Source organism: Adiantum capillus-veneris, chromosome 11 (genome assembly GCF_014529385.1).
Source record: "Adiantum capillus-veneris isolate H3 chromosome 11, ASM1452938v2, whole genome shotgun sequence".
NCBI lineage: Eukaryota > Viridiplantae > Streptophyta > Polypodiopsida > Polypodiales > Pteridaceae > Adiantum > Adiantum capillus-veneris.
Window position 1 is genome coordinate 146,803,112 of NC_140941.1, and position 15,042 is coordinate 146,818,153.

Consider the following 15,042-nt stretch of genomic DNA (forward strand, 5'->3'; position numbering starts at 1 on the left):
ATTTCCCCGCATTGGGTTTCCTGCTTAAAAATCTCTCAACTGGTGCATCAGTTGACTTTGCAGCAGAGTACTAAAATGTTCCCTTGGTCATACCGAAGGAATGACGCGAACACATTTCACGGCCCAGAATAGCAGTTCCCTAATTTTTAGGAGATGCTTCCGTCGGGCTCCCGCTGGTCTTCTGACCATCTATCCTCATTGGGACCGCATCCAAAAGTGCAATGTGGCCCAACTGTCGGATACTTTCTGTTGGTGATCCCACCTTGACTTTATGCCTTTATTGAGTTCACTTCCTAGTATCCACCAACTTGCTAAGTGCGACGGGGGGGACCTGTATGATCTTGCTCTGAGCCTAGACATCCTCTTACTGTACGAATTCCAGTGCCGACCAACTTCCCGTCTGCGGGTGAAACTACCGTTCACATTGGCCATACAATGTCCGACCATTTGCAACTTCAAAAAGAGGGTCTCAAAAATAAAACAAAAATCATTGGAAGAAACCAACAACTAAGGTTAGCAATTGCCACGTCCTCGTGACACAGGCTCAGTATGGTTTCATTTTATGTTGCTAGATCATGGACAATTTGGCTAATGTTATGATTGGCATGGAGTATGCAAAGTACATCAAGCAAGATGTGCTTGTTATGCAAGTTGATATTGAAAGGCCTTTTGACACTGTGCAGTGGGACTTCATTGCTTCCACAATGAGGTGTCTAGGGTTTGGTCCTAAATTGGCCAATGTAGTTTATTTCTTGTACACTTGAAGTATATATTTAGGGATCCTAGAAGGTGAATTGACGGAATCCTGGCCTCTTGGCTGTTCGGTTAGGCAAGGCTGTCCCCCTTTGTGCTCTGTTGTATGCTATTGCCACTCACCCCCTATGGATGTATCTTGATCACTTGACCTCTGTTGAGCGTCTTCATGATTTTCAGTTACCCGTGGGTCATACCTTTATTGGGCAGGCCTCTTGCTTCCACTTTGTCTCTGCTTGGAAAGAGGTTACGATTCTTTTCCGGCCATGGACTCTTATGTTTAGATACCTCGGTCAACATGTTGTTACTTCCTCATTTGGCCATTGGCAATTATGTGTTTGGGAGGTTGTATTTGCTAAGATGGAAGGGGACATTCCTGGATGTCCTCTTGCTTCTACTTTGTCTCTGCTTGGAAAGAGGTTACGATTCTTCTATCATGGAATGCTTGATGGGAAGGAAATTCACTTCATTTGGGAGGTTGTATTTGCTAAGATGGAAGGGGACATTCCTGGATGTCCTCTTGCTTCCACTTTGTCTCTGCTTGGAAAGAGGTTACGATTCTTCTATCATGGAATGCTTGATGGGAAGGAAATTCACTTCATTTGGAGAGTCTTCATTGGAGCCAGGAATTTTCTCCTACTTTGGTTGACCGCTCGCCTCACTAGGCATACTTCCTCTCTTGTCGTGGCATTCATGTGGTTGCGGATGTGGTGGATGCCTCCGGATACACTTTTGAGTTTCCCTTTGCCGCTCGCCGTTTGGATTGGGCATGCATTACCGTCAGTTTGTGAGAGAACTTCAGCACATGCTGGTTGATTTTTTCCCTATTTCACCTTTGCCTGATGGTGATCACATGTCTGATTGGAATCTTTGGGAAACGCCTTTTCAAGATATTTCTGCCAGTCGAGTTTATGCTCTTCTCCTAACGCAACCTTGGCTTGCCGACCATTGTAATGCCCTTTGGCACATGCAGAATTCTGATATCTGGTGGAGGAAGCTTCTCTCTACCCCGTGGAAAAACCACTTGCCTTTGAAGGAGCGATTGTTTCTTTGGTGCGGTTTGCTTGGAGTTCTCCCGGTGGGGACTTTTCTTAGTGCACATCATATCCGCCCTTCTACTTGTATCCGTTGCTCGACTGAGGAAGAGAATGCTTGCCACCTACTGTGGGATTGCTGCATTACTAGAGATTTCCTTCGCCACATATCAGCTTGTATGCGGCTCGGTTTTCCAGCGATAGTTTTCCACAAACGGTTTTGGGCATTTGGCATTTTCTCACCGTTACAACGATTGTGGGTCAGATATTGGGCTTACTGGACCCTATGGCGCCAGCGTAATGGCTGTATGTTCCACTGCATTGATGCAGATCCCTTCCCGTTCTTCAAGATTTCTCTTAGGCAATCTTTGTGGTTCGCTTTGGAAATTGGTGATATCAATGCAAAGATACATCATCTTTCCTATGAATGCTTTTAGTCGTATCGAACACTTCTGTGTTGTTTCTTTTTGTACATGATCTTTCCGGTGGGTTTTCCTCGCTTTGAGGTTTCCCACTGGTAAATTAATCAAACTGATTTACAAAAAAAAGTGTGTGTGTGTGTGTGTGGAGACACTTATGTTCGGTTTGTCTAAAATGCCAACTCTCTTTGGCCTTTGCAAGATGGTAGCAAGCACAATCAACATTCTTGAACTCAAGGAACCATAATGGATTATAATTGTATAAAGCAAGATTTTTTCACGTCTAACAAATTGGACCCATGGAAGGAGCAAAATGACGTAGGCGTTTATGATTCCTGGACTTTTTGTTTCTCGCAAAACGCTCCTGATTCATTTGCTAAGAATGTAAAATATGAAATGTTGGTTTTCTTCAAGCTCATTTAAGAATTTGTTGAAGTTCTATGGAACAAAGATAGTGCTTCTAGTGCATAAGTACATTATGCTTTCTAAACGGTATCGTTATTGAACAGGAAAATCAGCTTCTCAAATTTCTTGGTTTTATGTGGAACCCTCTTTCTTGGGTCATGGAATTTGCTGCAATCATGGCAATTGCTTTGGCGAATGGAAATGTGAGGTGTTTTTGACCTCTAGTGTGTTGATAGCTTGATTGTGATGTACAAAAGGAAGCTGCAAAGAATTTTTGCTTCAACAGATTACAGACTTAAATGTTTTACAAGTGCAAAGCTTGAATTTTTGATGCCATTATGTTTGAAGCTACTAATAAGAATAATATTGTCTTCCTTATTTGCACAATCAATAGCATAGACCTCCAGATTGGCAAGACTTTGTGGGCATTGTTGCGCTGCTTCTTGTGAACTCCACACTAAGTTTTTGGGAAGAGCACAATGCGAGCAATGCAGCAGCTGCTCTCATGTCAAGTCTTGCACTCAAAACGAAGGTACTTATTTTGCAGTTTAGTGGAAATGGAAGGGATTGAAGTTTTCCTTCTGATCAAGTAAAAATATCTAGGTTCTACGTGATGGGGTCTGGGCAGAAAAGAGCGCTGATATCCTTGTACCTGGCGATATCATCAGCATCAAGCTTGGGGACATCATACCTGCAGATGTTATATTAATGGAAGGTGATCCTGTGCAGATTGACCAGGTATTCCCTTTGCTTGTTTCTAAATGGAAATGATATTAAGCACTTGCAAATCGAGAACTGTTTCCTCATGGATGATGAAGATGCTTCGCATGTCTTAGTCGGCCCTTACAGGAGAGTCCTTGTCAGTCACAAAGAGATCAGGAGAGAAGGTCCTTTCAGGATCCATCTGCAAACAAGGAGAAATGGAAGCTGTTGTGTTTGCCACTGGTGTGCAAACATTCTTGGGAAAAGCTGCCCATTTGGTTCATTTAACACATCAAGTTGGACATTTTCAAAAGGTCTGCCCTTATATTGACCTTATTACAGATTATTTTTAATCTTTATTTGCTAAATAAAAATCAGCTTTCAAAGTCCAAAACACTAATCATGTATCTGCAATTTTCATGAGAGAATCCACACTAGTATGTTGATGTAGTTGAGTTTGAAGTATTAATCTTGCTTACCATGACTAGAGTTCTATACAGGAATGCAAGTAAGAGAAACCACTTCATTGGGGAGATTGACCACACTAGGCACTTGAACAGATTTCATAATATTAGAGCTGGCACAACATTTCAATGTTGTGTATCATATCGCTTACTTGGAAAATCTACAGGATGCAAAAGTTCCTTAAATACAGTACTATAAATATTTGTTATCCCTCCTGCCATTAGCTAAGAACAAACTGCCCAAAGGGTACACATCTCTCTATATAGTGAGAGATTGATATGCATGATGGGGGAATGTGCATCCTTGTATCCATACTTTATTTCTAGACCATCTCTTCAAGGGAAAATTTTTAGTGGAAAAGGGGAGGGTGGGTGGGGGAAAGACCTGATGTCTCTGCTACATCAAAACTTAACCTAAGCGGGTCGAACTGGTCTTGTATCAGCTCATTCATGTTGCCCGCCATCTTAATGTGGGGAGAACTCCAGCCATAAAACAATTACCACCTGTCCATGGATGGGAGAGAAGTTCTATTGCACGGGGGACAAGGAGCCTACCCCAAATGATATGGATCTCTTGGCTACTGTCTGCCTGCGGCCTGATGATATCTCCCCCATGCAGTTCTGCGCCTGGAGCAGATGTCATCTGTGGTGGATGTGCAGAGAGGAAGCACCTGCAGTGAAACCTTCTGGGTTGCCGAACACTTCTGATGCATTGTTGGTGTGTCTCTAAGGGAGCACCACAGCAAGGGCATGTAGTTAGCTGGCCCCCAACCGCAAGACCTCTGTGTGCCATAAGCCAGAAAGGATGAGTCACTTTTCTCGGCCTTTTGATTCCAAGTCCAAGAAGAAATTCCCGACTCAGTCCCTAACAAGGCCCATGCTCTGCCGCTGTTAGTTTGCTTTGTTTTGCTCTGTGTCAAATATGCAAAATTCATGAAGGGGATGGCCGGGCTGCATGGTGGGGCAAATTCAGAAACCACTTTCTAGGGTGTCATAGTAGCTTTACTAAAGGACCGGACTCCCGAATCCCCATGCCTAGAGTACTCGAAACTTCCACCTTTTTTCCTTTTTCCTGTTCTTTTTTCCCACCCCCCTCTTCCCCTCGTCTCTAATTGACACCCTCAGTTTTTAGAGGGGATCTACAGTTGAAAATCGGCGTCGCTTGTTGGTGAAGATCACGACTGTTGATTCAAATTGTAAACTTGATGTGTGAACTAGTTGTGAACTTGAATGTAAACTAGATGTGAACTTTGAAAACTATGTGTACTATAGTATTGTGGTGTAAACTCGATGTGAACTCATTGTAAACTCGATGTGAACTGGGATCACGGCGGGCCAGATCTACACAATATAATGCTATCGTTCTACATGCATATTAAAACGCGTGCGATAGCGTCGTGGTAACGCATTGGTCTTGAGACGGGGAGGTGGTGAGGTCAAATCCCACCGAATTCCTAATTTTTCCTCCAGATGAATCGATGGCCCACGATTCACAACAATCTCGGACCGTAGATCCCCTCTAAAAGTTGAGGGTGTCAAATAGAAACGTGGCCCTCTTCCCTTCAGTTACTTGAAATTCCTAGAAACTCCAGAAGTTTTAACTGTTTTTGTTTCCGTTTCCGATCCTGTATCTGTTTTCACATTCCCCATACTATGGGACATGGACATCATTCTCGGCAGAAAATGGCTCTGGTGTAATCTTCCATTCTTTGCCATGGTCAGTTGTCATTCGGGTCAGAACCCAGGGGGGTTGGCATCCTACACATGCAACCATCATTCTTTGCTAGAAAGTTTCACAAAGTGATGACGTGACAATACTTGCACCGTACCAAAAGTGGGCTGGGAAGAGTCAAGCCGAGCTGGAGGACCAGTTTCCGTTGCGGTTTCCACCGCCATCATTCCTTATAGTTACCTGAAACTCCCAGAAACTCCCAGAAACTCCAGTTTTTTGTCGTTTTTGTTTCTGTTTTGATTCCTGTATCTGTTTCTAGGTTTCCCATAACTATGGAGCATGGAATTCATTCTTGGCAGAAGGAAGCTCTGGATTAATCTTCCAACTTTGCCATGGTCGACTGTCATTCAGGACAGAAACCGTACACATGCAACCACCACCATCCTTTGCTTGAAGGTGTCACAAAGTGATGATGTGGCAATACTTACACCGCACCAGAAGTGGGCCCACGAGTCGCAGCCGAACTGGACCCCCAGAGTAGAGTGCAGCTGCCCACAAAACACACCACCAATCATGGTCAGTGTACGGATCTGTTGGTGTGGCGGTACCACAGAGCTGATGTGGCACTGTACAGATCTGTTGGTGTGGCGGTACCACAGAGCTGATGTGGCACTGTACAGATCAGGGCTGATGTAGCAGATTTGTGCTGGGACTTGCTTTTGGCAACAATTTTTGAAAGCAGATGAGTTTTAGCTTTTGAGTGACAACTAAAGGCTATCAGATGATTTGGTGCTTTTAGCACTTGTGGAAACAACTTGTGATTATTAAATTCGTTGTTTGTGCTTTTTGGACGATGCATATAAAAGAGAGGCCACGGCACCATAAGTCTGTTAGATTGCAACTGTGTGGATGACTCTGAGGGAGGCTGTGGGCTCTCCAATACTTGTAACTTTGATTTTTGGTCAATGAATTGAATAAATACCGCCAAGGGTGCCTACTCTGTGTCTCTCGTTACAAGGTTCTCTTTTAGTTCAAGTTTTCTATTTTCCGTTCAGTTTGGTATTGCTGTAGTGATTTACTGCCTTGAAGAGGATTATTAGTATGTGGAGGAAGAGAGTGGGGAAACAAGAGACTTTGATGAAGTTGAGGAAATTGAAGAGGTTGGAGTAGTGGAAGGTGCTGAGGGAAACCAGTCACAGACTCAATAGGATCTACCTCTAGAGACAAAGCAAGAAAGAATAGCAATGGTTGATATTCTTTAGAAGGCCAATCATTAGATCGTTGTACTAGTGAAGAAGATAGTGAAGGCCAATCATTTGGCAAAGTTGTTTGTCTCACACATCTTTTGGTTACATGGGATGCCTAAGTCTACTGTTTGAGACTGATGGTTGGCAAACTTCAAAGAAGACTGGAAATGAAAGAAGCTTCTAACTTAGACTAAGACTTGGCCTGCTGGCTACTGCTATCGCCCCCCCCCTCGCGCTGCCCCCTGCCCCCTGCCCCGCCTGTCCTCGCGCGCCCCCTCCTCCCCCCCCTCCCCTGCTGCGCACTACATTACCCGCCCGCTGCCCCCTCTCGCGCCGCCACATCCCCACCTGCTGCCCTCTCGCACCGCCACCCCCGCCCCCCGCCCTCCTCTTTCTCGAAGTTACCCTGCATTTGGCTATGACAGCATTGTTCTTTGGACAGTGCTTGGCGCGCTCGGTTGCAGAGTCTCTTCTCCGTCCGCTTCTTCGACACAGCAGTAGACATAGATGGAGGCTCTAGCTCCGCCATAGAGGGACTCGTCCGAAGCCCCCTCGCCCGACCCTGTTGAGCCCACCATTCGACTTGCTCTCTCACCAACAGAGCAAGCGAGCCTAGCCGAAGAGGTAGAGCGCTTGCAGGCGACTTCTGTCATCTGCAAGATTCTCGGCACCCGACCTAGAAGAGGAGAGCTGCGTGACCTTCTCCAGGCCCGCCTTCTCGCAGAGGTGGGCAAGATCTTGGACGTACAGATACTCGGACGAGGTTACTATCAGATCGAGTTTGAGACCTCCGAGATGGCGTCCAAGGTCATCGCCATGAGTCCATTGACCATCCGAGTAGCACGAGCCCACTTTCGACAATGGAGACATGGTTTCGACCCTACTTCGGATGTTCTAGTAGAGGAGGCAGACATCCCCATCTCCGTCTGCTTTCCGGGTTTGCGGAGGGAGTACTTACCACTTTTGTCCAGGATAGGCTCAGCCATTGGGACTGTCCTGGAGACACCTCGCACGGCAGCCTCAGTAGCTGCCAAGGTGGCTGGCATTCCCTCAGTTCGCGTTTTGGTCAGAGACACTCACATGCTCCCGAAGGTCATTCTTCTGCCTCGGGTGAGTGGGGGTTGGTTTAGACAGAGTGTGGAGTATTCGGGCCTCTCAAACCAGTGCTTCATTTGTCGACAGATGGGCCATCTTGCGAAGGCCTGTTCACTGAGGAGGCCTCGACCTACACCACAGACTCAGCCCCAGCCTGCAAGGGTTGGCCAGCAGCCACAGACAGAGACACAGCGCACACATGCAGAGCCATCCTCTGAGCCTGGGGCTCTAGCGGAGAAGGGATGGCAGCAGGTCCGTGGTCGACGACGACAGGGGCCACAGCGATAGCCTGGCACTTAGTGTGGTCCTCAGGCGCCTACTTAGCAGCAGTGGGTTCCCACGGGGAACCGGTTTGGTCCTCTTGAGCAGGATGAGGTCCCTACTCCAGTCTCCACCTCAGCTTCACCCTCGACAGCCCCTCCCCCCCCCAAGAGTTCCCCCCCTCCTCATCATCCTCCCCCCCCCTCCTGCTCCCGCCGCCTCTTCCCCCCGCCCCTCTTCTCCACCGCTCCCCCTGCTCCTACTCCCCCCCCTCCCGCTTCAGCTCCAGAGTCGACCCAGGAGGTAGGGCCTTCTCCGGCTGCTAGGAGATCTCTTGGCAGCGCCTATGCCACGAGTCGCTTGGCGAGAGAGGGACAACCTTTCTTGCGACCCCCTTTACAGGTACAGACGTCTCCCCTTGCAGTTATCCCTCGTGGTCTAACGAGCATCGACATCCGGCGCTGATGGGACTTGTTCGACTACGACTTTACTCGTTTTCTCGGAGACCCCTCAACAGACCATGAGGCAGCCTGCTTCAGGGTCCATGTTCTGCTCCTTGCAGCTAGGGGGAGAGAGGCCTTGGACTCAGCAGTTGGCTTCTCCTTTTCCCTTTGCGGCAGGGAACGAGTGGACTCTCGACTCAGTGTTGGGATGGTTGCTCACACAAGTCCTAGAGTTCTCTCACCACATGGGAGAACTAGGAGTTATAGACATGCTTCAGACTTTGTGGCCATTGGCCAAGTTTGCGGTGACACCTCCAGATACAGCAGGATGTAGACACACTGTGGTTTGCTTCTTTGCCAATACATAGTGCTTGCCATGCTATGTACACATTCATGAGGACTCCTGGACAGAGGAGGTTGCTTTACGTACGGCTCGCTCTGCTTGGGCTTGGGCCAGACACTCGTTGCAGTCACGCCTATCTAGAGGACGCTCGGATGCGGATTACTCCCCATCCAAGCCAGCCTCGAAGATAGCCTGTCTAGCTATTGCGGCAACATCTGTTCTCTCTCGCTCCCCATGAGGATCGTCTCATGGAACGTGCAGGGACTAGGTGGGCCCCAGCTTCAGCTTCAGCGTCAGCAGGCTGACTGCGTTAGGAGCTTCAGGGTTGCCTTTTGGGAGGAGAGATTGATCTTCTTATGCTTCAGAAGCACCATCTGTGTGAAAGCCGCATTAGACGTCGTGGTCAGCTCTTGCGTGGACGATATGATACTTTTTGGTTAGCTGCTTTTGGACCTAGAGGCATCCAGGGTGGGGTATGTATGACTATTGCGGACTCTTTGCAGTAGGCCATTGTGGGCATAGAGATTATTGTGCCAGGAAGGGCTCAGTGGATTACTATGCAGGTTCAGGGTTGCCTAGTGGGCTTCCTGAACATCTATGCGCCCAATGTGGCGAGTGCTCGAGCAGAGTTTTGGTCACAGATAGTTGGTCACAGATAGTTGGTCACAGATAGTTGAGTCTCTGCTGCTGAGGCAGAAGACTCGTGCATAGGAGGGGACTTCAACATGTTGGAGGACCCTTCTGACAGGATTGGTGGTAGCCATGCTACTCTGTATGGAGTTGAGCTAGCAGCTTGGGAGAGGTTTTGTATGACTCTGAGGGTCTCGGATGTTTGGCAGCACTCTAGTTTTGTGAGGCCCCCAGACAGCCTTGCCTTCTCTTGTTCGGACCGCAGAGTGGGAGGAGTGAATCTATCGCGGATAGATCGCTTCTACACTAGTGACCATTTCAGTGACTTGGGAGGGACAGTTGGCATTCTGGCAGGGACCTCCTTCTCGGACCATGCACCAGTGATCCTCACAGTGGCAGACAAGCAGAGGAGAGGGAGCACGATGCTTCGCATCCCAGAGAGGGTCTTGTTGGACTCTGCACTCAGAGAGCGAGTAGAGGCTCTTTGGACAGAGAGCTTGGACAGGCAGGATTCTCCTGCTGACAGAGTGGCGTCAGGACTAGCTTAGATTAGCCGTTTCTTTCTCCAGGAGTCTTTGGATTGCTAGACTACAGGGAGAGAGGAGGAGCAGCATCTCAGACGGGGTATTGCTTCGTTACAGAGGATGCAGGAGCAGCATTCAGACAGTCCTTGGTTGGAGGAGCAGCTACAGCAGGCTCGACAGGAGCTTGTTAGCACAGAGGAGAGGCGACATGAGTTTGCTTTTCACCGATAGGCATCTCAGTGGACACAGGTGGGCGACAGAGTGACTGGTGCTTTCTTTGAGGCAGTGGGACCTCGACATTCGCATGCCAAGGTCAGTCAGTTGCGGAGGCCCGACGGGTCAATTGCTTTTGAGCCTGAGGATATGCGTGCAGTTGCTACTTACTTTTACCGTGAGTTACTGTCTGCAGAGCCCCAGTCAGAGCGTCAGGATGCATGCAGGGAGCAGGTTTGGGCACAGATGCCTTGTCTTGTGACTGAGGAGATGCGTCAGAGGCTTGAGCTGCCACTTCAGCTTGAGGAGCTGCACACGGCTCTTAGGGCCCTCCCTCGTGGTAGCTGTCCACGTGAGGATGGGCTGACTCCTAGTTTTTTCTTGGAGTACTGGGACCGGCTTGGCCCAGATCTCTGTAGTGCTTTTCAGTACATTTTGCACACAGGAGTGATGCCTGACAGCATGAGTGAGGGCTTGATCTACCTCATTCCCAAGGAGGGTGGCTCCTTGGATGAGATTCGACAGTGGCGCCCCATCACCATCCTCAACTCAGCCTACAAAATTCTTGCCAAGGCTCTGAGTTTGAGGATTCAGCCACTTCTAGAGAGCCTTATACATGGGACTCAGATAGGTTTTGTCAAGGAACGAAGTATCCTTGACAACATCTTTACTTTTTGGGAGGCTTCTGCCCTAGCTCGGCTTCGTGGTGAGGACCTAGTGATTCTTCTTCTCGATTTTGAGAAGGCATACGACAGAGTTGACTGGGACTTTCTAGAGGGCACTCTACGCAAGATGGGCTTCTCAGATGCTTGGATCAGAGGGGTGTCAGCTTTATACAGACAGGCTCACGGTCAGGTACTTTTGGCAGGAGGTAGAGGTGATCGCTTCATGCTCACACGTTCGGTTAGACAGGGTTGTCCTCTTGCCCCCTTCCTCTTTCTGTTCTATGCGGAGGCGATGAGCAGGTTTTTGGTGTCGCAGCAGGTTGGTCTACAGGGCTTAGCACTCCCTATTCGGGGAGATGAGCTACCGGACGCTGAGTTTGCCGACGACTCAGCCTTGTACTTAGATGGCCAGGAGGCCAACCTTCACTGGTGTGAGCAGGATTTGGAGACCTTCTGTTGTGCATCGGGCACACTGATCAACTGGAGAAAGACAGTGGATTTCTCGGTTGGTAGTGCTTCTGTGCCCGATTGGATGCGAGGAGAGGGTTTTAGGTGGATTCCCCCAGGGACTGCAGTTCAGTACTTGGGCTATCAGGTTGGTTTGACTTGTCTCCCGAGCAGCAGATTGCTCCCCTTCTCCTGTCTATCAAGAGGAAGTTGTTACATTGGAACTCAACACGACTTTCTTTGGCTGGCAGAGTAGTAGTGGCCAACCAGGTGTTGTTGGTGACTATGTGGTACATCACTTCTTGCTGGATCTTCTCGAGTACTTGTATCAGCCAGGTAGAGAGGCTGATCAGGAACTTCCTTTGCTCAGGACGTGACACTCCGATAGCCCGAGCCAAAGTGGCTTGGCAGGTCATCACTCTTCCTTGTTCACAGGGAGGGCTTGGGATCATTGACCCAGCACAGTGTTGGGGTATAAAGCCCAATGTGGTCGCCCAGGTAAGTGGGCGGGCCGCCAGGTATGTACACATATTCTTTTGTAAAAACCTAATAAGAACTCACTATGCTCTACACATTACAGTGGAGCGAGTTCACCATATCGTCGTGCTCTTCTTCTCGCACTCTCTCTCGCGTCGCACTTCCGCTCGTACTCCTTCAACTGGTATCAGAGCTCAGATCGAGGCTCGGGGCAGCATTGCAGGAGGCTAGAGTCACCAACTCAGATTGGAGTGAAATTTGACAGGCGAAGACACGGCCATTTTCGACTACGTGTTGTCAAAATTTCATTCTGAGGTCATCTCGGCCACCGTTCGGCTTCGACAAAGGTCTGCGCAAGCCATTTTCGACTACGTGATCTCGACGGGTGCAGATCCGACTCTGCAAATTTTGGGTTTTTGGTCTACGACTGCAGGTGCTGAGGATACCGACACTCCCAGAGTGTTGATTTGTGGCTGTCTACACATCGAAGGACGGCTCACAGTTCTTGGAGGCGTGTCACATACGACAAGGGCGCATCTATACACAGACTGTAGGCGACATCCACTAGTTCATCAGGTAGCTTGTGTTTGCTGCTTGATATTCCAGATTTCATCCTGACATTGCAGGTACTTCCACATGGGATGTATTGTATGAGATCATGTATGTCTGTTGAGGGTTTGCTGGTTGTGAGTCACGCAGCAAACAACCGCCGCAGCGGTTACAGCATACAGTGGGAAATTTGTGGATGTATGACTTTGTGGGAAGTCTATGTACTGTCAGATTTACTGCAGCCTTTGTTGAGGGTCGAGTGAGGTTTTATTGAGCTGGGGGATTCTCGAATGTTGAGATCCTTTCGGTGATACAGGTCTTGGAGCGATCCCTCGAGCACCCTTAGATAGGCAGCTAGGATGTATTGACTGTGAGTTAGACAGTTGGGATTGCATCTTTGCTTTACTGCCGTTGAGGCATTGTCACAGTCTATGCTTACAGGACAGTGACAGGACAGTGAGAGACAGTACAGGTGCAGGACAGGTTTACCCGCAGCTTACAGTGTCAGAGAGACAGTGTTTTTTTTTTGAGCTGTTTTTTGGTCTGTTTTTTGAGTACACCAGAGCCATTTTACAAAGGAGACTCTGCCGAAATTTATGCAGAATCTGAAGCTTTCTTGGTTCATTTGATAGGTTGATATTGGTTCAGAGGTCAGTTTACAGGGGAAACTCTTCCGAATTTTTCCCAGGAAAGTAAACCACTGTGAAGCGTAGCTATGGCTGGATCACAGGACACTGCTCTTTACAATATCAAGAAGCTGGATGGAACCAATTTCCCATTGTGGAAGAAGCAGATTTGGCACGTGTTGGTACAAGAGAAGCAGATAAAACCTATAAATCTCAAGGGGATAAAACCACAAGATATGGACGAAGATGAATGGAGCGAAATGGATGAATTGGCACTTTCTACCATTATGCTGACTTTGGCAGAAAGCGTTTACTTCAATGTAGCAGACGAGATGTCGGCTTATCAAGCATGGTTGAAGCTGAGTGATCTTTATGAGAAGCAGAGTGCAGCTTCACAGGTATACTGGCTTAAGAAGCTTGTTGACTTGAAGATGAAAGAAGGGACACCTATGTCCAATCATCTGAATGAATTCAACACAATCTATAGTCAGTTGTCAGCTCAAGGTGTCAAGTTTGATGAACCTATTAGAGCTATGTTCCTGTTGATCACATTGCCGGAAAGTTGGGACACTTTTCGCACAGCTTTGAGTAATTCTGCACCTCCAGATGGTTTGAACATAGCAGGTGTAGAAGGAAGTCTGCTTACTGAAGAAACCAATAGAAAGACAATGGACAAAGGCAAAGGAACAGCCTTAGTTGTCAGGGAAGGACCAAAGAAAAGTACAAAGGTGGAAAGAGAAATCAGTCTCGTAGCAAGTCCCGCAGTGCTAAAGGCAAGAGTGACATAGAATGCTACCATTGTGGCAAGAAGGGTCACATGAAAAGAGACTGCAGAGAATGGAAAGCAGAAAAAGGCAAAGAGAAAGCTGAAGACCATGGTGAGAAGAACAAGTCCTCAGTGAAGATTCAAGAAAAAAATGTGACAAACACTGTTGCAGAGGATGACAGTCTAGTGTCAGGAGACATCTACTTCTTGAAGAATACAATGGACTCAGCTCTTCTTACAGCATCTGATGGAAATGCACTGAGTGACTGGATTATAGACTCAGGGGCATCACTTCATGTGTCTCCAAACAAGGAGTGGTTTACCTCTTATGTGACCACTAAAGATCATGTTCGGCTAGGCAATGGGCAGACATGTGAGATCTTAGGTGTTGGAGATGTTCAATTGAAGTTTCAGAATGGCTCTTCTTTCACGCTGAAGAATGTGAGACATGTTCCCGCAATTACAAAGAGCTTGATCAGCACAGGTTTACTTGATGATGCTGGCTACGTCACCACTTTTGGACAGAACATGTGGAAGATATCCAAGGGTTCTATGACAGTAGCACATGGAGTAAAGTCTGGAGGACTTTACATGATTTATGTATCAAATGTCTCTAAAAATGTAATCAATGTAACCGAGCAGCCGAACGTTTCTTTGTGGCATAGCCGGTTAGGACATATGTCCAAGAAGGGAATGGAAATCTTGTCTCGTTCTGGTTATTTGCCTGGCTTTTCATTTAATGATTTTGAATTCTGTGAACATTGTCTGTATGGTAAGCAAACACAGCAGCCACATAAGCATAGAAGCAGTAGAAGAGATACACAGTTGGCACTTGTTCATAGTGATTTGTGTGGACCTATGCCTAACCTATCTCTAGGGGGAGCTTCTTACTTTATGACATTTATAGATGATTACTCGAGGAAAGTATGGGTTTACTTTCTCAAGCACAAGGATGAAGCGTTTAGTGTTTTCAAAACGTTTGTGACACTTGTGGAGAATCAGAGTGGCAAGAAGCTTAAATGCTTACGCACTGACAATGGTGGAGAGTATGTTTCAAAGGCCTTTCAGGACTTTTGTGAGTCAAAAGGTATAAAACGTGAACTTACTGCTCCTTACAATCCTCCTCAAAATGGTGTTGCTGAGAGGATGAATAGGACCATACAAGAGAAGGTCAGAAGTATGTTGTCTAATGCACAGCTGCCAAATGGGTTTTGGGCTGAAGCTGTATCAACAGCTGTTCATCTTGTAAATAGATCTCCTAGCAAGGTTTTGCAGAAGGATTCAGTGCCAGAGATGGTATGGTCAGG

General features: G+C 47.5%; 1 protein-coding gene across 9 annotated transcripts in view; it reads left to right on the forward strand.

The window, feature by feature from the left end:
• Positions 1 to 15,042, forward strand: part of LOC147448180 (plasma membrane ATPase-like) — a 167,821-nt gene that overhangs the window by 68,530 nt on the left and 84,249 nt on the right. For 8 of the 9 annotated variants that reach the window (XM_086524040.1, XM_086524039.1, XM_086524037.1 and 5 more), the window contains 4 exons: positions 2,716 to 2,814; positions 3,006 to 3,143; positions 3,215 to 3,349; positions 3,448 to 3,627. In XM_086524040.1, the coding sequence (XP_086380166.1) occupies positions 2,716 to 2,814; positions 3,006 to 3,143; positions 3,215 to 3,349; positions 3,448 to 3,627 (552 nt within the window). Of the gene's footprint in view, positions 1 to 2,715; positions 2,815 to 3,005; positions 3,144 to 3,214; positions 3,350 to 3,447; positions 3,628 to 15,042 lie in introns of those variants that run through there. The other variant, XM_086524045.1, reaches the window with a different exon arrangement.